Here is a 23162-nt window from a genome sequence, read left to right on the forward strand (position 1 = left end):
TTCACTATTCTTGCTTTGTCTTTTAATCACACCATGATTTGTATAATATTATATGAAATATATTCCAAATAACATCTCTACATTAAAGGATTAGGCCCAATTCTGTGATAAGGCAACCACACTAAACAGACAGAACAGAGAAAGCTTTGCATATCAAAATTCTATACAGACATGAATCTGAAATATGAATATTTTACATCTTTTTACTTGAACAGCTGACAGAGGCTGAAATAAATACTATGATACATCTATATACAGAGTGGCACAACACAGATATTTTACATCAGTTATATGTAGTGAGAATAAATAGTCTAGTGCAAACCCAGTTTCACAAGATCCACAAAATTTCCTTGCTTTCAAAGGAATCTTTACATTTAAATATTAAGCGCACATTGATGAAGATAGGTATGCATTTAATGTTAATTCAGCCCCCATCGTATCGGAGGTGATTCAATAAAAGTGATTCACAATATTTGAAATTGATCTAAGCTGTTTACCCTGTAACAAAGGTTTACAATCAATTATAAAATGGAAATTGAATAATCAAGATCTTTCTTGTACAAGAATGTGCACATTGTGAAACATGTACTTTTTATCAATCGGAATCGGTTGAAATCTACAATTGGTTGCAAATTTTTGTGTTATGGAGGCCAAGATGATGTTATATAAAGAGATAGCTATTTTCATTTGCAAGTGCCTTTGCTCACGTGTTATTTATTTAACACAGAATCTCACTAGGGCAGTAAGCACATGTCCCTTGGCTAGGGCATGATGTGACTAATTCTGTGATGCATTATACAGCACACAATTGTAGGCACGATTTATAATCAGACTTTGTGAAAAAAAAAACCCTGGAGGGTGTTTCACAAAGATTTAAGAATGACTTACAGTCGCACTTAAATGCCAATGCGTACATGATATGCAACGTGCAATCTTATTGATCAATGCGCAGTCGTGCGCGTCCTCTTGGCATGATCTGACCAATGCGGTCCTACCTTTTATATCGCACACAACTAGACATTTAAGTGCAACTCTAAGTCATACTTAAATATTTGTGAAACACCCCCTAGTCTCTCAATTACTCAAGTTAAGATCAACCCCCAAAATGTGATTTATCTCTTTATACCAAGGTTCCACAGTACAACACTATATAGGATATTCTATCGGGAAATATGATTTGATGGTCATCTCCTAATCATCATTTTAGCAGTATCTTTGTCTGAGAATACACAATACATTGAATATAGTGAATACAAGTATTTTTTGACATACACCTGTATAGTACACCTAGACCTGAAATTAAGGATACATGTACATCAATTGAAAATTGATATGCAAATTGAATACATAATTTCCTTCCTTTTTCTTAATATAATCATGCTGCAAAATATAGACGCCCATATATAAAAGAAGCACTTTATATTGTGCATAAATAAATTGAACATGCAAACAAGGTGAATTAGTACATATTTGGCACCATAAAACACTAAACATACACGTCAGTCTTATCAACAATCAATTCCTGTTTGCTTCATTTACTTCTGTAATGAACCTTTTGAAAACTTCAAACAATTCTTAGGGTGAATACTGCATTTTAATAGTTCCTGCCATATGTTAAGCTTCCATTAGAAGAAGCATTTTCAAACTAATCGCCATGTAATCGAGGCAGAGAGTTTGGGTTATCATGTTGAATGAATTACAAGTATACATTATTATATATTAACATGCTGCGCACAACGACTTGAAAATATTACATGAATCCTATATCACTATCATAATCATCATTAAAATTATCATTGTTGAATATAAAAGGTGAAAATCACAGTGTTGCTTTTGAAATTTGAATCACCATTATCCTCAGATTTTTCGATGCAAAAGACATGAATTTGATTGATGTGGTATGATTATGTTGACCATTGCACAGAAATTGCAGTACGTGTTCAGTTGGAATTCAGGTGAAGTAAAAAAAAATACCGTTATCATTGTTCTAATAGGTTGTATATCAAAGCGCAGTGATGCAAAAATGGGTTTTTAAACAATCATAACTCTGGGAATTCAAGTCACCATTGATTAAAATTCAATAGCATCCCTTTGTGCAATGAAATGTTCATGCTGTTCGTGGCAAATGAATGATTACATACAACTCTCTTTTCTGCGGAAGGATGGGGGGAGGGGGTGTGGGAGGAGTGGTGGTAGAGTTAGATGTCATACTTGAACAAGGAGGATTTCCACTACAAATATATGAAAACACTAATATTGAAAACAGGAATGCGTATAAATCAATATGTTCGCCTGACATGATTAAGTACTGATATATTAGAAAGCTGAATACATTTTTTTTTAGATTACCCATACACTATTCCATTCACAGAATATTGCATGAACAAAACCATTGTGATTCCTGTTACTGGAATGTTATGTTCATGAATACATTTTGGTTTCATTTCTTTTGTCTACAAAAGTCACTTTGCAATAGATTACATGTAGCTTCTCACCAAATGGCTCTTATCACTTGAATTTCAATTATGAAAGTGCATTCTCATCTCATAGGAGTCTCACACATCTACAAGTCACATGTCCATTCATTTCCAATGTTGATTTTAAGACTGACAATAGAACAGCATATCGATGTTCTACCATTAAATGTGTATATCTCCTATAAACGTTGATGTTACCATGCTCATATAACACAATATACAATGTGATTTCATTTTTTTAAAGTGTAATTCCACCATTTTCACATTCAAAATTGAGTGATTCTGCTAGGTTATGTATTTTTTTATATCCTATATATATTCCCATTTAAATCTCCATATTCACACTCATTTGGATTAAACCTTAAATATTTCCCATCAATTTTGAGAATAATAATAATACACTGATTTATATAGCGCATACTGATTTATGCAGCGGATGTCATCACTAATGAGTAGAATTACACGTACTGATAGTATGCAGTCATCAAGGAGAAAGACCACATGTACATGTAACATAACATTTCTGGATAAATATTATTACTTTACAGGATTTCACAATAAAGTACTTGATCAGATGTACATGTAACAGTGGAAATCTCTAGCATATGCATGTAAGTACAAGTATAAAATGCAAAATAAAGCATTTACAAATGCATTCGTAGCCATGGCAATATAATTTTCTTCTTTTGGTTTCTACAAAGTTTATACACATGATTTCAGTAAGAGTCTAGGCACATACAATTTCAGCCTTGTCTGCTCAAAAAAATCTCCTCATTCAAATTTATCACATTTTCTCATTTTAACATTTTCAGACACATGTCACATACATGCACAGTACTGAAAAATAAATCTCTTAAAAATTTTAGATAATTATAAGTATTAAAGGAAAGATATTTAACCCAGTCATGGCCCGTATAAATGTATTTATAAAAAATGTAGGCGTCTCCAATTACTTGCTTAATATGTATATATTGATACTGTCACTGCTTGAATTGGGAATAATAGCAAATCAAAGAGAGTACTTGAAGCAGGCTAATAATCAATACTGTTCTCCTTCAAAGTTTTGCTTTTTGGATTGCAAATCTTCATGAATATTAAAAACAAAATACTTTCTGGACATGATTTGGAGAGGCTGACCAACATACAGTATGTGCCTCTACATATAAGCTTTCAAAGTGCAAAGGCAATTAATAGCATGGAATGTTAAAAAGATGTCTGAATATTTATTCTTATCATTACAGAGAAAGACCATGCTGCACTGCTGCAAACAAACTAAAATGAGTTGTTTTCGCTTGCATACAGACAGATTGATGCAATAATTTGTCTGCATTAGTCTCTTTCATGACCTCATCATAAAATTACTTCCTCGATATCGTCGTCAAAGTCATCAAAACTGGACTTTGGCACGTTGACGGTCAAGCCGTTTGGTTTGTTCGATTGATTGAAGAGACTGCCCTGTTGCGTCTTCTTCTCCCACGGCAACGTGGTGCTGTCTGCGACCGGCTTCGCCTTTGTCGACGTCGAGAAGATGGAACCCTCAAAAGAATTTCTGCCTTTGTTTGGTGTGGTTGATTTATTGTCCGAAAAAAAATTAGACCTCAAGTCCTTGGATTTATCTGCCTGCTTCGGTTTTGGCGTTGCAAAGATATCGTCGCTGTCGTCGTCATCATCCTCAAACAACCCGCCTTTCTTGATGGGTGATTTATCCCCCGCTGCAGCACGTCGACCGAAGGAAGGGGCGTAACCTCCAAACGAAGTGTCAGAGTCCGCTGCAGGTTTTTTCTTTGGTGTTGATTGAGGGGATCCCAAAAGATCTGGATGGGAAGGCTTACCGTTGTGTAGATTCTCAATTGGCTGGGTGAATCTGGGAAGTAGAAAAGAAAATGAAATACGTACACATGAATCTATTCCCTGAAAATTAGGTCTATCCTTTAAAAAAATAGAAGGCACCCAGAAAGAATGCCTTTCTCACATCCAGGCCCCGAAAACAAAGGTTTGGAAAGATTTCAAATATGAATGCACAATTCTATTTCTTATTCTTGATCAGTTTTTTTATCACGAAAATAATTTTTACAAACCAAATTTTTAGATGATAAAGTGCAAAAGAAATATGAAGGCAAAGAGGAAGACCACTTGGGCATTAGATTAAATGACAGTTAAACCAAGTGAGTATTAGACCAAGAGACAGACTGAATAGCAATTGGGCCAAACTGATTGTTATCCAATTGGCTGATATTTTGAAAATCTAATTTAACTCAGGCAACAGTCTAACTCTGTGCTAAAATTATGGGGAGCCGAATATGTCAACATTTTGTTTACATTATATATTTTATTATAATAACTGTGCTCTTCCCTAGGGTTTGATGGAGAGGAAAATATCATAAACATTTTTTTAAAATAAATTTGTTTGTAAATTGAACCAGGCCTGTCAGAGAGCTGTGACACAATTGGCGATCCACCGCTATTAAACCAGAGTTCAGAATACAGGCCAGTGGATTTAGTGATGGTGGCAGCAGAAGATCTGACAACTGGACTTGAGAAAAAATTCTTCATTCCACAATCACAAAAACTTACCCCTTTTTTTGGGGTAAGCTTTCGTTGTGCTGCTCCAGCAACAGCTCTAGCTATGATGGTCTACAGCAACTTGCAGCCTCACAAGAAAAAGCTTACCCCCTAAAACCGACTTCATGTAAATTAGTGTAAAAGTAAATTTTCATGATTGTGGAATTTTGCCATGTCACACACCAATCAGATGAACCTTTTCAGTGTCAACTGGGCCCCGTCTTATATAAAGAGTTACGATTGATTCGATCAACCTAAGATATATGGAAATCCATCAGTGTCATAATTTGTTTTTCTACAGGAAATTTGCACAATGATGATGATCCACAGCATTTTATTGCACCATATATCTGTTAAAAACATTCATAGACGCAGGCTCATCCAATAATCACTACACATCTGCCGAAATAAGTGAGTTTTGAGAGACGGTTTAAAGAGTTCTATGTTTACAATGTCCGTTGTAAACAAAGAGAAGCACACTGAATTTTTAAGAAAATGACGAATATGAATATACATCATATCTAGAAAATATTTTGAACTAGCATTCAGTTTAGAAGTTGACATTGCTGGCTTTCTATAGTTGAAGTCAATTGGATCAATCACAACTCTTTGTAAGACGGGCCCTGGACTGTCTCCTAATAGACCATGTAGATACAAACTGATTAGTCGCCATCACTGATTATCACTTACTTGTATTCTTTCTTGCTGCCCCTTGATTCCGGTTTGTTATCAATCTCTTTCATCTTGGCAAGGAGGAGGTCCTTCTTTCTACGTTCCTCAGCAAGCCTCTCAGACTCCTCCTTCTGCTTCTTCCTCTGTGACGCCAGATCTTCTTCCTCTCGTTTTCTCTCTATTTTCAGATAAAGGAAAAAAGAATCTCAGTAGCCCAGGGTTTATCAAAGAGTACATATAATTAAAAGATAGAAAATGAATTATTTTTAAAGTTTAAAACATAACTATCAACAAATTTAACCCCTTGTATACAGAGTTTGTGTAATCAATGATTTTCATCGCATGTTTCTTCATTTTCTTGATAACGTACTACGTACAGGTACATAATAATATGGACCATTTATATTGCGCAGCTACTACTGTATATTAGTATACTCTACTGTGCTTTACATTTGGTATCATAGTATTATTGTCCCGGCTGTAGCTGAGCTGCCATGTGGGCGCTCAAGCATTCAAGGAATTTCTTCCTACCGTGGACCCATTCACCTCATCTGGGTTGAGGGCAGCACAATGTGGGTAAATTTCTTGCTGAAGGAAAACATGCCATGGTTGGGAATCGAACCCAAGTCCCTCAGATTGAAAGACGAGAGTCATAACCCCTAGACCACAACGCCCCCACAACATGCAGGTAAAGTTTTACAAACATTTGAACAAAAAAAGTGTTTTAAATTCCATCTACATTATTCTATTGAGAGTAAAAAAGGAAGGAAACAATGCTTACATAACCTTAATCATTTATGATTCATAGATACAATCAATATGCCATTAAGAATAACTTTCACACAGAAATATTGGTGTACCATTACAGCACTGTAAACAAACTGGCAACAAACAAGGCAACACAGACAGCATTTGATTTGTGATAAAATGCAAGTCTAAAACTGATATCTAACTGCATCTACATGTAACCAAACAGACATTTCTGTAATGAGCAGCATTCTATAAAGCCAACTCAGATTCGAGACCAATTAAAAAAAATATTTCAATTTCCAAAGTTTCAAAGCTTTGATGTGATATCATGACAAAAAACAGTGCAAGAATCTTAAAGACAAGAAAAAATATGATAATGTCATGAAAATGAATAAGCAAGTGATCACAAAAGAGGTTAAATTCTTGTACATAGTCACATAATAGAGAGAAGAAAACAAGAAAAGTAGTAAAGAGCAAACTAACAAATTCTAATCACACTGATAAGAAATTGAATACTACAAATTTTTAGTAAAAGAGAGAAGAGAACAAGGAAACTAAAACAGACTGTTCTGTTCAGGAAGTCATATAAAAGTAGCAAAAATCAGTAAAGGAAATGTGTTTTACAGAAAGGAAACACATGCACTAATGAATAATTCACCAAGGCAATGAACAGCAAAAAGACGTGCTATTATTTACCATTATTATCGCCACTCTCTCTTGAGTCTGGCTTGCTACTGCCGCTATTCTGCCGAACATTACTGGAGTACTTGTGGAGGTCTCTGACGCTATTGACTGCGGCCATAGCATTATTGGGCTTGGAGGGCGGGGCACCCTTAGGTTTGGAGGGTGGGGCATTCTTAGGCTTGGAGCCAAAGAAAGGAATGTTATCTTCCTCATCAGATGAGGCGTCATCAAAGATTGGCGTTTTGGGAGCAGAGGGGTTGTCCTTGGTGATGAAAGTGGAAGATTTGACAAGTGCTGGTGTTTTGAAGGGGAAGGTGAAGAAATAGAGAGGGGAAAAAAATAAAATAAAATATATATCGGTTTGGTGTTTTGGATATGGGATGAATGTCACAGGGTTTTAAAGATCGCAAGCTAATACTGAAAGAAAATTGTATGCTAACTTAAGCTGGAAGTAATGAAGTTGTAGAAACAGACCTATTGAATTTCAATTTTAAAAATGTGTGCGCTTTATTTCATATTTTAGAATGTGTGAGATGGGAGGTAATACTAGTAGTTTATACTTTCCTTTTTAACTGCTCTACAGTACACATGTACTTCCTGTTAAGTATTTTTTTCAATGAAAGAAATATATACTTGAATCATGAAATTTGAATTATTCTATTTTAAAATGCTTTCTAACCTAACAAAATAATCAACAACATGCATTGAATTCAACTGTAAAGAGAAATGATCTTGTTTTAGAAAGTACTGTGCCTCTGCATTGATGATACACTTATTTTTTTTTCAAAATGTATTTAAAGGAAAACTTTCAGCACTAAAATCTCTTCAGGTCAATCAAAAATCAAATATATGAATCATCAAAATAACATGTGCTTCCCTCTATAAAACCCTTTCATTATTGCACCTTTTTTTAGCTGCCTTTTATTTCTTGCCTCTCTTTTTATCAAAACAGCCCCTAAAAATGAAGCACATTACACATCTGTAAGCCAGTTTTCACATAACCGAAAAAGCTACACACATTGCACTACAATCATATCTTCATCGTTGCAACGGTTTACATAACATTGTCCCAAATAGAAGCGGAAAGAAATGATGTGCCATGGATTAAAAATGGAAGTTTCTGATACATCTTGAACTAATGTTGAAATGCTTGCATAGTGTAAATGAAGATGAACTATGATGGTTGTTGATACGCTACAGTTTCTAAATAAATATAAACACTCTGTACATACATGTAGAAGATGGATAAGTGAATAAAATGTAATGGAAATGTAAAGACTTTTCAAATGATTGACTAATGAACTGTTTGAAATGAAAGAATACTGACAGAGACAATTGTTTTCAGATTGAAAAATGGAGATCTCAGGTTCAACGAAAGTGTGCCATGGCATTGGAAAGATTAAGTTATTTAGAAGTACCGCTATCTTTCAATGGAATCACTAGAAATATTGTCGTGAAGAACTGTGCCATACTTGCAAATGTATGCAACGTAATGTACATGTAAATGACAAATGGAGTATACCATTGATGCGCTGTGAGATCAGGGTCCGGTTTCATTAATCAACAGTTTCTATAACAAATATACTATCACCCAATCAGCTTGAAGATTTCAGTAGCTTTTAACTGTTATTTCAATTTTTTTTTATAATATCAAATTTTTTATGAAACAGGTCCCTGAATGTGTCCATAAACATTACTAGTGTCACTTGATATTACATATTGGAAAAGCTGTTTCTACATGTACAAGTATACAAATATTTGTATAATGAAATCAAAAGATACATGAACCAATAACAATAACACGCTGACACCTACCTTCTTCTTTCTGTTTTCTTTCTCTCTCCTAAAAAAAAACAAAGAAAAATGTAATAAGATTATTTTGTCTACTTTGCAAGCAGATATTATCTGTGATGAAATAAAATTTAGGAGTTCAGCTTATTCTAGTACCACACAAAAAGCAGTAAACTCCATCACACAAAAACTGTAAAAAACACTGAAACTTGACAAAAAAGTGAAACAAATCAATGGGTAACGATTACCATAAAAAAGGTCCCCTTGCCATTGTCATTGCAAACGATAAAGGAATTATTTACAATTTTGGAAGACAGGGGTATCTAACACGAAAACATTAGTGAAAATTGTGGAGAACAAGAGCATAAATTAACATTTTTTTTTTCTTTCCATTTACTGCCTTTTAGCAATCAATGGCAGGCAAATCATTTTGTATGAATCCCCCCCCAAAAAAAAAATATATATACATGAATACTCTTATTGCATGTGAAAATACATGTTACGTCCAATTCGAAAAAGAAAGCCATTGAGAATGAATCTAGAATTACAGCACGTAAATACCAAATGTAATAAAAATCATTAAAAAAAAAGAATCAAGGGAAAAAATCATTTAAGGAAAATAATAGCACACCACAGAATTCTGGTTATAGGAAAGAAGACTGAGGGGAAATTATGGAGGAATCAAAACTATGCATTAGTCTACTGTCATATCACACACATACATGTATAGAAAAAAAGCATTATTCTAATTTCCATGCCTCTTCAGACACAAGCTTCAGTGGGTGATTCACGAAGGTAGATTGAAAATAAATGTAAATATCTTTGACGGATGCGATAACAGCCTAAATTATTTCTTTTTTTTTTCAATAATTGAAATATGATCTTTCAACAATTATAGATGCCTGTTGAGGATGTCTGATGGGGGTAAAAACTGATAATTAGTATGGCATCAAATTTATTGTTGTTGAAACTTACCAGTTGCAAAGTAGATTTAATGATTGAGAAAAAAAAAGATTTTTTAAAAATTCGACTTACAACAGTACATGTATGTTTGTTGCACTTTCCGCACAAACAATATACTGATGAGATATTTCAATTCCCTATCTCATCAAGGAACCCATATTAGATCAATCACAACACTTCAAGTACCACATAACATTGAAAATAAAGCATGTAACGCAGGAGTTACCAGTGAAATATCCCTCGTTCTTCTGGGACTGTCCTTCCTCTCATCAGTCCTCAACCAAAATGGCTTCTTTTCTTCTTGTCTTCCCAACCTCCCACCCCCACCAAATTCCTTCTTTGCTACTTCTTCCCTGTTTGAGGATGTGCTAGTCGATGGCAAGAATGACGGCTTGTAAGAGTCAGTTTCTTTGGGAGGGTCTATGACCCGAGGCTTAGAGGAGTTGGCAAAAGAAGGCTTGTACGACCCCGTTTCATTGGAAGAGTTTGATCCCGGGGCCTTTGAGGTGTTGGCATTGCTCTTTATTTTGTTTGACGGGAAATAAGGCTCGAAAGCAGAGGTTTTTGCCTTGGTCTTGGAAGATTGATAAGGATTTTTAGGACCCGAAAAGAAGCTTAGCTGACCCTGTTCCCCGTGACGCATGCCAAGAGAAAGAAGATAGGCAAAATGTACATGTAAGTATATGATGAAGCAAGCAATATACATGTAATGTAGTCTATAAACAAGTGGAATGCCTCTGGCCGCCTCACCTGCATCACGCGATTCAATATAGCAGCAGTGCTGATTTTGAAAACTACTATAACTCGCACAAGATGTTCAGTGATACTTGGTTACTCTTATTTCCACGTTTTATGAACTAGACCAATACACTTATAGAGATATGATGGCAATTCAACAAATACCCCCAACGTGGCCAAAGTTCTTTGACCTTACATGACCTTTGACCTTGATCATGTGACCTGAAATTCGCACAGGATGTTCAGTGATACTTGATTACTATTATGTCCAAGTTTTATGAACTAGACCAACACACTTTCAAATTTATGGCTGTAACTCAACAAATACCCCAATTTGGCCAAAGTTCATTGACCCTAAATGACCTTTGACCTTGATCATGTGACCTGAAACTTGCACAGGATGTTCAGTAATACTTGATTACTATTATGTCCAAGTTTCATGAATCAGATCCATTAACTTTCAAAGTTATGATGGTAATTCAACAGATACCCCCAATTCGGCCAAAGTTCATTGACCCTAAATGACCTTTGACCTTGGTCATGTGATGTGAAACTCAAGCAGGATGTTCAGTGATACTTGATTAACCTTATGTATAAGTTTCATGAACTAGGTCCATATATTTTCTAAGTTATGATGACGTTTCAAAAACTTAACCTTAGGTTAAGATTTTGATGTTGATTCCCCCAACATGGTCTAAGTTCATTGACCCTAAATGACCTTTGACCTTGGTCATGTGACATGAAACTCAGGCAGGATGTTCAGTAATACTTGATTAACCTTATGGCCAAGTTTCATGAACTAGGTCCATATACTTTCTAAGTTATGCTGTCATTTCAAAAACTTAACCTCAGGTTAAGATTTGGTGTTGACGCCGCCGCCGTCGCCGTCGGAAAAGCGGCGCCTATAGTCTCACTCTGCTATGCAGGTGAGACAAAAAGCAAAAGAAACAATTACTACTACATGTATACAGTGTGATCTACAGAGATAAATGAACAGTATGAAGGTTGGTTGAAACTATATCTACTAGGCAACAAACACGAAGCTCAAAGAAAGGAGACTACTTTTACTGTAACTATTAAAAGCATATTACATGTATATCCCTGAAGGCCTGAACATCCTTATACTGCTACCATGGCAATACAGACCAAAGTTTGCAGCAAGTCTCATGAACGTCCAACAGAAAATGAGGAAGTTTTTTAAAATCGCAAATGTGCAATGGACTAATGGACAGCTCCCAAAAAGGTTACATTGAATTGGCACGGAAAATAATATAACCTACCAAAATTTTCAATTGCATTTTGTCCAAAGAAACAATGGATGGATGGGAATTTAGGGATTCATTAGAATTGAAAGAAATTGCATACTATGTGTAGGCAATAATCTGTCAAAAGCTATCATGATTATATATATATTTTGTCTGCCTGTTCATTTAAAGTGAAAGAATGTTCTGTTAGAAAGTGTTGGTATGAGAGAGCTGTAAGGCAATACTTGGATCAATAAGCTACAAATGAAAATAAGCTTTACAAAAATCTGAAACAATTTGTCAAATGCGTTGTTGCTCCTACAAGCACATGACATAAATATCTTTAAGAGATATCTCACAAGACCAAAACATTACCTTCCGCTCTTCTTCTTCTTTCTTCTTCCTTTCCTCCTCTTCTTGCTCTATCCGTCTCCTCCTTTCTTTTTCTTCATCTTTCCGCCTCTTTTCTTCCTCCTCCTTTTCTCTCTTCCTCCTCTCCTCTGCCCTCCTCTTTTCCTCCTCCTGCCTTTCTCTCTTCTTTATCTCAATGTCCAAATCTTTGAGGACATCGTCGTCCTTCCCAGCTTTGGGCGGAGCAGGTTTGAAACCGCCATCCAGATCCATCAAGATCTTTTCATGCTCTGAGAGTTCTTTCTCCTTTTTCTTCTCTTTCCTTGGGGAAACCTTCTTTTCTTCTTGCTTCACCTCTGGTTCGGGCGCCCTTGGTGTATGGTCCACCTTTCGCTTTTCCTCTGCCGATGATGACCTCTTGATGGTTGGCTTTGGTTTGGAGTTCTTGATGTCGTCATTTGAGGTGGCTCGAGTCTGAGCAAGCGGCCTTGGAGATGAGTCGAAGGTGGCGTTGAGTTTTGCGGGAGGCTTCATCACACGGTTACTGTAAATGTTCCTGATTTCAAGCTCTTTTTCTTTCTCCTATGGAACAAAATTTGAATGAAAGAGAAATAAAATATAGTTGCTTATTTTGATAGAAAATTATTACGAAGCAGATTCAGGAATTCATATTAATGAAGGGTCACAGACATATTTTTAAATCATTAGAGAATTTCCAGACATACATGTACAAACAAAAGAAAAGGAAAAGAGAAGGGAAGGGAAAACAAGTCTGATCCTAAAAAAAAGGAATGTCATTTATTTTGGACGAAAAAAACAAGCAAAGATAAACATAGACAACTTTAAACCCGAAATATGCTATCTATAATAAATTCATAATTTCTTGCACAACCAAACTTTAGACAACTTCACTTTAATTTGCACAAACTTCTCCAGTGATACTAACTTTGAGTTGGAATTTGATGGTTTGATTTTCATCTTCAAGGTAGGAAACTCTGGCTCTGTACTCCCGTTCACGTTGCTTCCACTGCTCACTGTCATGCTTGACATTCTTCTTGACATTCTCAATGTGTTTCTCAAGCTCCTAAGAGAGAGGACAAGACAGGAAAAATAAAGGAGGTTAATATTGCTATTAAAAGTACATGCAAACAGAATTTCACATTTTACCAAGGGTAGCCACTTCAGTTTAAAAAAACTATTCTTCCAGTGGGTCCTAACGTGATAATATTACCAGACATGTCAAACTGAAAGACCTACAGTACAGCAAGAAATTTCATTCAAGTCATGGAAATAAAGGTAAACAATGACAATGTACATGTACATGTAACTGCTATCTTCTTACGATCAAATATATCAAATGTTAGTGAAAATGGATGTTTACACTACAGTGTGTTAAGTTTTCATTCTCAGAAAACAAACAAAATACACTGTCCTGCATGTTTTTGGTCCTCACAAATTGCTTCATTGCAATATAACATCGTTCAAACTTCTATTTTTTAGGCAATGTTCATATAATTACAGTAATATGTAAACTATACATTTTCTTTTCACTTTCTATTTCAAATTACTTTGAATTTGACTCTCGGTCCCCCTTTCTCAAAATGTTTTTCTTTTCACTATTCTTTCAAATAATTCTATCAATTGCATTTATATACATGTATCAATCATTGACTTAATAATGTATCCATTCATTTTGTCTTCATCTGTTCACATATTCATTTTGTCATGGTGTCATATTCATCATTCATACATTCATTCATTCATCCATTCATTCATTCATTCATCCATTCATTCATCCATTTAGTCATTTAGTCATTCATTCATTCATCAAGGATCCTGCCAAACAAACATGAACAGTGCATAGACAGAGTAACAAAATTTTGAACTCACAGTTACTCTTCTTTCCTTCTCATCCAAGTTATCATGAAGCTTGTCAACTTTCCTCTGCAGCTTATCCCTGTCAAGGAGGTGATTGTTCTCGGCTAAGTGTCTAAGTTTCTTCACTTCATCATTCAACCTATTCAGCTCTTCATTCTTGTCCTTCAATCTCCTATCCTTATCCTTCTCCCTGTCCTGTGTCCTCCGCAGCCTCTCTCGGAGATTGTCCACTTCCGCTGCATGACTCCGCAGCAACTGAGGCAGTTCCTCATCTTTGTCCTCAAACTTCGCAAGGGCCGCCTCTTGGCGCCTTTGCAGTTGTTTCATCAACTTATTTTCCCTGATGGCATCGTCGTATTTTCGCCGCAAATCATCAAAGTCACTCCTTAGTTTGTTGATGGTGTGTCCTTTGGCAGATAGCATTCTTCTTGTCACCTCTGTGCTCCTTGGAGATTGCTGTAAGCCAGTCACACTTTGTGATCTTCCTGCACCTTTCTTCTTTGGAGCACCTTCAAATTAAAAGGAATGTAATGGAAAGAACATTACTTCATTGAGGTTTAACCTTTCGCTTTTGTTTTCAATTATAATATTCGGGAAATAAAAAAAGGGCAAAATGGATGGACACCCAGCATATGTAGGCAATCCATTGATAGATCAGCAGATAACATGCAAGTGGTTTCCGTTCATCCTTACATGTACTGTACAGTACATCTGCCACATTATCTACACAAAGAGAACCATCAAGAAAATCTTTATCATTATTTACCGGAATTATTACTTCTATTCCCCCATAAATGAATCATTAACATCTCTGAATGACTCCTCATCACCTGCTAAAGAAAAAAAAAGCCTACCTTTCTTTACACTAGGTTTGGTTGTTCTGGCTGTATAGCTGCTTCCATACGACCGATACGTTGATCTACTATCCTTGCTGGTCCCTGAGCTGTACCTGCTTGTAGGTGCATTTGCAGTGGTTCTCCGAGTTGATTTTTTATTCCTCGCCGGGGACGCTTTTCTTGAATCCTGCATGGAATCCTCCGAGTCAAACGAGTCTGAATAGTCAGGTGTCCTTGATCTTGACCTTCTGTAACTAGCTGAAGGTGACCTTGACCTCGACCTTGAGCGGTCATGATATGACCCAGATGAATCTCTCTTGTTCGACATGGTGTCCGATTCTCCTGTGAAATTGCCAGAAGTTGAGGATCGGGAGTGATGGGGCGAGGCTTTCCCTGTTTTTCTGCTCCCAGAGTCGGGTTTGTCGTCGTGGGGCGAGTTTGAAAATTGGGTGGGCGGGGTGACGCCCCGATGGTATTCTCCTTTCAAGGTAAAAGGTTCTTCTCTATCTCCATCAGAGTCAAAGAATGAGTCAATCGCATTTGAGGTCATATTCTGTTCAAATCAAAGCAATGAAAAACTGTCTCTCATCACTTTATATATTGTATTCAAATCTTGCTGGCATTTCTGGAAGACAAAAAAGCAAAACAAAATGATAAAACAGTCGGAAATTTAAGTTGAATGTGATAATGAAACATAATAATAATAATAAATAATGATAATTTAAATTAAAAAATGTTAATACATATTAGTTATATTATTTAACAATAAAACAAATTAAATAATTACAGAATAAGAGACAATGACTGGTTTTTTTTACATATTGTACAGTAGTTACAGGATTACATCACATGTAAGAAAAATAAAAATGGAAATCTACATGTACCACAACTAAGCAAAAAAGGAAGAAAAAAAAAGTAATATTTCAAAGACACTGTCTATTATTATACATGTATGAATGATGTACCAGACCAAGGCCAGGGCCCAGGAAATATTTTAATCTTACTTACAATGTAAAGATTTTAACAAACATTCCCAAGAGGCAAGTGCAGTAATCATCATCTTTATCATCATCATCACCATCAACTTCATCATCAATCACAAATAGGCCTACTATGACAATGATCACCATTTTTTATTTTTTTTTCGATTTATTTGCAAAACCAGTAGCAGTGTACCAGTATGACTATGAAACTCTAAGTCTAACTTAGTTACATCTACATAGTACATGTATGTATGAACTACATGTATGATGTAGATCTACATGCATGTACATTTTCTTCACCTTGATCTGTAATGCTACTGAGCTAGTAGATTGGTGGAAATGGACATGATGGACTGAATCAATAATGTAACAATTCTCAACCTCAACCCACACAAGACAATCACACTGACGACCACTCACACAACATGCGAGGTGACTGAGTGAGTGATGTCTGAATCTGATGTCATGATTAATGTAAAGAAATTGGGGCCTTGGCTTTTGTTATATATTATAACTCAGTCTCAGCTCAGTTTAATTAAATACAACAAGGAGAGGGGTATTAAAAATATTCATGGCAAAGCAGCATTATGTCTGTAGTTCTTTTCAAATCAGAGCATGATTAGCCCATCTGCAAATCAAAAAAAAAATCCATCCATATCCACTTTGTGACTTAATCGCTCAACCGGAAACGTACACGGAACAATTCACATTTGCAGCGACCGGGGAAGACTGGAAATTGAGTAAACCAATTTGAGCAAAAAACAACTCACAATAATTTCATCAATCTGCACAAAACACCATTCCACATACGAGCAATATGATTCTTTGACATCCAAAGCTTCTAAAGACGTTTCCAAAAGTCAATAAGGTAAGTAAACGCTCCGAAAATCACTCAATTTTATTTTTGTCCACTAAAATAGAAACAGCAGCGAAGATCTGCTCGATCGCTATGCGGCTAGCCACGGGGAGTGGTCAACCTTGAAAACATATCGACAGAGCATCGACTTCTTCTCTAAAAACTGGCATTTCGCAATATTCGAAGGTTACCTTTTCAAAAGAGATAGCAATATTCATTAATGTTGTGAGCATACCTTACGATTATTTGACTTCACGTATATTTTCCTGCCGAGTAAATCGTTTCATTTTGACATTTTCGCAGATTTTCCGAGACAGTTTCTATGAAGCCCTGTGGTATTTCGGCGTTGCGAGCATAGCGATTACATTGTTTTGAAACGCAAATATGGCAACCATGTGACGTTTCGGTTTGTCGCCATCTAGTGTTCAATGTATGTACCGATCGTCTTTTCTCGATCTCGAAATCCCGGATATCCCTAGCCTCCCTGCATGTATTTTGCCGGGTATTTTGTTATTTAAAAAAAAAAAACTATTTGATTTTATCTCCACATTTTAATAACAAAAGTATGCAACTACAATCATTTTCAACATCACTTAACAATGAACATGATCACTAATAATCGTCCATTATTTATTATAATAATAAAAAATACATAGCATTTATTTTTCTAATTAAAAAGTTTAGTCAAATATAATTGCTGAAACATGTAGGCCTATATGAACAATAATAACTAGTACGTGGTGTAATATGAGCCAAAAAAAAATTGAGGGGGCCAGATATCACGTATCGGACAATATATATATTGTAAAAAGTTGAAAGCGAGCGATGGGGAACAGCAAACATCTCAAAATGTTTATGTAAAAAATCTAATTTTGTGATTTTGACTTCATATAAAAATTGTGGATTGGTCAACCTTGATATACCAATATGGCCTTTATCAATCCCCTCCACATTTTGATCTTCTATGTCTTTTTTATGCAATATATAGTAACTATTTATAAGTGTATTGTAATCATCTATGTATGTATTTGATTGTACTAATATTGTATGTTTTTACTCAATATGTGGAAAATAAATTGAATTTAATTGAAATATCATATTTCATTTCTATATCTTTCTTTTTCTCTTTGTTTTCTTGGTCGTGATTTTTTTTGTATGCCACTGATCATCATAGAAATATGTGAGACCGTCATCTTGAGCTTAAATTTGATGGAGGCCTCAAAAGGACCGGAAGAGGCAAACCTGATCGGACGTCCCACTGCCCCCCCCCCCCCCTATTCCCTGTTTCTGTGCTATCTGCGCCTGCTTGTTTAATCCCTGAAGAAAATGTACTAATTGATTCAAACTCTGATGTCATTAATATTTATTTTGCTGAAGACAGCTAGAGTATGTCAGTATGCAGTGCTTATATTAACATTGTAAAAGTGCTATAGCAATCAAATAATTAAACAATTATCATTGTTTAATTATTTGATTGCTAGTACAAACTGAAAAAAAATTGAATTATTATTTTGCACGGTGGAAGAGGGGGGGGGGGGATTGGTTGCCGCCAATTGCCTTATAAGTTATTGCTATCATGTTTCTCACTCAATAAAATTTAATCACAATTACAATTTATCCTTGAACTAGGTATGCTGGTACAAAATATATCAAATGTAACTTTAGGATGACTAGAAAAAGATGTATCATGTTTAGTTGACTATTTCACTTACTCCTTTCTCATATTTTTTTCAATATTTCATTTTATCCTTTAATAGGGGTGTGAAAAGAAGGTTTCGATTGGATCTCTGTGGAGAAGGGCCTATTTACACAAGCAAGATGGTAAGCAACACACTTCTCAAATTTTCAGAGTTTGATTGTCGGTAGTCATGCATTTTATACATTTTCTAAGCAATGCTTCATTAAACACTTGTATGCTTAAATCATTCCAATTTGCATTGATTTACTATAATTAAATCATTAAGAAAATCATACTATTTATACTTTTCTAATATTAGTTTTGGTTGATTGGTTTTATAGTAAAATGAGACAAAATTCTATGTTTTCCATATTAAGTATATTTATGCTGATATTATACAGGGACAGTACCAGGGTATTTGATCAGTCCCACATTAGGGATTTTAGCCAGTTTTATCTTGATTATTAAATCATGTGAAATATAATTTTCATAGATGCTCACTTCATCATCTGAAATATATTTCCATGAAGTCTTAATGTAAAATATATTTCTCCTAGTCATGTGGATCCAAGGAGGGGACGTAGTGGTAGAGACCCCCCCCCCCTCCTCTAATGGCAGTGAAAAAACAAAGGAAATTATGAAGGAAAGAGAAAAAATAGAAGAAAATAAGGGAGGGGAGAAGATGGAAAAATGAATGAAACAAGAAGAGTGGATAATTAGAAAAAAGAAAGATTTCAGCTCATTATGAAGGAAAAAATTCGCCTGCACTCACATTGTATGATGCATGGATGGAAATCTGAGGGGGGGGGGGACGCGTTTCCCCACTCTTTGGAAAGGGGGGGGGGGAGACACAGTATCAAATTCCCCCCCCCCCCCACACACACACATTATTTGTGGAAGGAGCACAAACAAGAAAGAAATGGGGAAGAAAGAAACAAATGAAAAAGAAGGAAAAGAGAGGAGAAAAAAGAGGAAAATAAGATCAGGATGGCGAGTGAATAAAAATTAGGTGAGGGAAATACATCTTTCATGTCACTACAGGTGTATATGAAATTTTTGCACGCTTCATGCTCGCATTGCCTGTTCTTTAAGATACATATCTTGCTCAATAGGCTGATATGAAGCTTAAAAATATCAAGTTTTGAAGTCAATAGACAAAACCGTTTTCGGACATCGAACTTTCATTATTTTGTTTGATTTAGAAATTGATTCAAAGAAGTGTTCTGTAAAATGTCAGTTTTTTGGTCTGAATAATTATCAGCATTTTCAGTGCGCGCTGCTCTAGCATTGTTTGATTTGTCAAGTACCTGTTTCCTTCGTAAGTTATCAACATATCTCTTTTTAGGTCTGATTGTGATGTATCAGCTAGTGCTGTGCGCTTGCATTTCAATTGGTGATTTATGTATACCTATAATTAGTAATTCTAACAAACTACTTAAAAATCCCCCTTTCATGACAGTTTATAAAAAATGTCGGCTTGCGATTTGCGCGTGCATTATTTCAGTTAAAAATATATTAACCCATGTATGCTATTCATAATTAAAAAAGTGCTTAAAACGTCCAGTTTTCTGGTCTTAATATCAACTTTTTTTCGCGCTCTCATTAGGCTTATTAGATTAATAAGTAAGATAGAATAACATTTTCATGAATTCCTAATAATCAAATTGTGCCTTTTGTCAGAACGGAATATCGACAAGCTTCATCTCGCGCTTAGGAAGAGGAATAGAAAGATATTTATAATTTTCATACGATGTGAATGTCCCATTCCTTGGTCAAAGTAATAATGAAAAAATACTAGCTCGCGCTTCGCGCTCGCATCATTTATTAATTGCGATCCATATCCACTTCAGAATTTTCCTACTGAGTGCTGGAAATAGTGCTTAAATTCACCCTTTTTTGATAGGAATATCATTTTTTTGGGGGGGAGGGTGGGCTTAAAATGTCCAGGGGGGCTTAAAGGGGGCTTAAAATGTCCAGGTTTTAGGTCGGAATGTCTAAAATTTTCAGCTCGTGCTCCGCGTTCAGATTATTTATTGAAATACATTATGTTGTATATTGGCCAATTTTTCAGCTCGGAATATAAACAATTTTCAGCTCGTGCTTTGCTTTTTTTGCGGCCGATTGCTTCTTGGGAAAAAGTGTTCCCGTCTTCATCAGTATTTTGAAGGACGTATAATGAAGGAGGATGATCATTGTGACCGCATTGTGTGAGATGAATGTATTTCACTGAATTCTTTCATATACAGTGTACTAGAAATTGATTGTGATGTTTGAAAAACCGCGGCAATGCAGTGATTATAAATTATTTTCCTTGTAAGCCCTTGTAAGTGTAAGGACAGAACGTTCTGAAAGGAAATATTAAATTCCATCAAAGGATAGCGGTTCAGGCAAATGGATCCAGGGCACATAAATCTGGTCTTTTTTTTAAAGATTTTTTTTTCTAAAAAAAAAGAAGATATTTTTCGTTAAAAAAGATGCCATTGTTACCAAAACAAAAATGTCAAGTGATAAATTAAAGAAATTTATTGATTGAAAAATTTTATCACACACACACATAAACATTACTACCAATTAAAATGACGTAATATGTTCTTTTCTTTTGGCAGATCACAGTTTGTCCAGCCCCCTTCCTTCCTGTTATAACTTATTATGGTTGTTAGTCCATAGTGTTGTCTGTGGTTTATTTTAGGGGTTTTTAATGTTTTGTTGTTGCTGTTTCATGAATCATGTAAATTCATCCATAATCCCTTTTCATCAGGCAAACACAATGTTTATCAACTGCACGGTAGTCGATGATACCACAGTCCAATGCAATGGAACTGATTACCAGTTACCCGAGGCGCCCATTGGACCTGATGAACCTCAGTTCTGGATCTACATAGGGGTCTACATCGCACTGATGCTCTTTGCCGGTGAGTGTCGGATGGGGTAGCCCGGGGGGGGGGGGGGCACGGAGGGGATGTGGTACCATGCAGCAGTATATTATCGGTCTACAGAGGTGGAGTGTATTCCCCCCCCCCCAAAAAAAAAAAAAAAAAAAAAAAAAAAAAAAAAAAAAAAAACACTTTTATTTTCCGGCTAGGATTATCATTGCCTTGATTAATAATAATAATAACACCGTGCTCATATAGCGTGTATCACATTATGCCATAACGTCCCTATGCGCTTCCAAAGGACTTGGATATTATTACCCTGGCTGATTATTATTAGTTTTCGGGATTAGTATTAATCCTCCTGCTTCACTCTATCCGTTTTTATTCCAAGCTAATTAAAATATTGGCGATAAGCGAATATGCCTGTTTAATGACTGCTGTAATAACGTGATATATCCTCATAGTATTTCTCTTGTTGATTAAGTATTGTACTTCCTTTTGCTGTGTTGATTATATTTGTGCGTTCTTTTATACAGCTACTTCCTTTTTTTATTCATGAACTTTAGAAATAAGAATATAAATTTAATTTAGTTATTTGTTTATACCTATTTTGGCTTTATTAAAATTTTCAATATTTTTCAGCCTCTTTTTATCATCTCTATTGATCAATATAAACAATAAAATACCGTATTGGATCATTCGAGTCAAAAAACTATTTACAAGATATTTGTGACTTGCTCTCAAATTCCTTTGATTATTAAAATTAGAATGGCATGATGTCGAATTTTCAAGGAACAGGTTTTTTTTTTCACTTGGATTCCCAAGCACGACAAAGACATGTATATGTTGAAGAACTATACATCCTTCCGGCTATGTTCAGGTAGTCTGCAGGCACAAACCCTGATTGAAACTTTGATCAACAAGTGTGTCTCCACCATGGGTGTCGATCACGGGGGGGGGGGGGGGGATGGCCTGTATTATCACCCCCCCATAATTTAGGGTATAAAATTTATAATAATGATAATGAAAAAATGAAAAGTTTGATCATGATGATTATAGTGATGATTATAGTATGCCATCAATCAGTTTGTTTCCCTCGCAATTTGTGTATGTTGTTATTAAATAAAAACATTCCTTTCCAGGACTTTTAAACAGATGGATGGAGGTTCAAAATGAAGAAGAATGAAATGTTTATGTATATGATATTTTTTAACACATGACATAAAAGGACCCCGACGAAAAACAACTTTTGTTGATAGGGTGTTCCATCCCACCAGTGGTAATATGATCATATTTTTACAATTTTTTAATAAGTGAAATCAATTAATGGTTTCAGAAAGAATAATCATTCATTTCTCTCTAAAGCGTATCTTCGGATATGAACATCGGATTTTTTTTCCCATGTTATTCTTGTTATTGTTATGGACTTGAATAACTAAACTTGATTATTTTTTTCTTATTTTGGCAAAAAGAAATCTCTTTTTTAAGTTTGGAAAGGGATGACAGTTTTGCATTCTATATGAGCACACTCATGCGGTACGTAAATTTCATTTTAACACATATATTAGCTGATATTACACACTGATGGTTTAAGAAAATGTTGGAGAAATATCATAACAAGACAGTTGAGTTTTGATTGTTTTTATGTTTGTTTTTTGTTTCATGCACTTATAAAGCATTTAAAACATATTAAAATCCAGGGTTAAAATCGTCTAAGGAATGACGGTAAGCCCGATGGCGCGCGAGAAGCCACACAGTTTGTAATTTGTGCTAGTCTTAATTTGTCCGAATCTGCATTTTATCATCATGCATTTAGAAGAAAAAAG

At 35.4% G+C, this 23162-nt stretch overlaps 2 protein-coding genes across 7 annotated transcripts in view; one reads left to right on the forward strand and one right to left on the reverse strand.

Annotated features, from left to right (window-relative positions):
* LOC129258979 (inner centromere protein-like) lies at nt 1-17190 on the reverse strand. Of its 6 annotated transcripts, none has more exons than XM_054897240.2 (10): nt 17021-17190; nt 14965-15571; nt 14123-14619; nt 13179-13316; nt 12257-12814; nt 10126-10524; nt 8961-8988; nt 7158-7439; nt 5730-5889; nt 1-4341 (listed from the first exon to the last, which is right to left on the reverse strand). In XM_054897240.2, exons 2-10 carry the CDS (start codon nt 15494-15496, stop codon nt 3828-3830), a joined length of 3108 nt encoding a protein of 1035 aa, XP_054753215.2. In that variant the 5' UTR covers nt 15497-15571; nt 17021-17190; the 3' UTR covers nt 1-3827. The 6 variants fall into 6 exon arrangements, with proteins under 6 accessions (XP_054753215.2, XP_063954500.1, XP_054753218.2 ...); XM_064098430.1 differs by lacking the exon at nt 17021-17190 and adding an exon at nt 16230-16931; XM_054897243.2 differs by lacking the exon at nt 10126-10524.
* Nucleotides 16626-23162, forward strand: part of LOC129258981 (uncharacterized) — a 16575-nt gene continuing 10038 nt past the window's right edge. The window contains exons 1-3 of the mRNA XM_054897245.2: nt 16626-16797; nt 18543-18606; nt 21222-21375. Of these exons, the coding sequence (XP_054753220.2) occupies nt 18604-18606; nt 21222-21375 (157 nt within the window). The 5' untranslated portion in view covers nt 16626-16797; nt 18543-18603. The remainder of the gene's footprint in view (nt 16798-18542; nt 18607-21221; nt 21376-23162) is intronic.

The sequence above is a fragment of the Lytechinus pictus genome, chromosome 4 (genome assembly GCF_037042905.1).
Source record: "Lytechinus pictus isolate F3 Inbred chromosome 4, Lp3.0, whole genome shotgun sequence".
Lineage (NCBI taxonomy): Eukaryota > Metazoa > Echinodermata > Echinoidea > Temnopleuroida > Toxopneustidae > Lytechinus > Lytechinus pictus.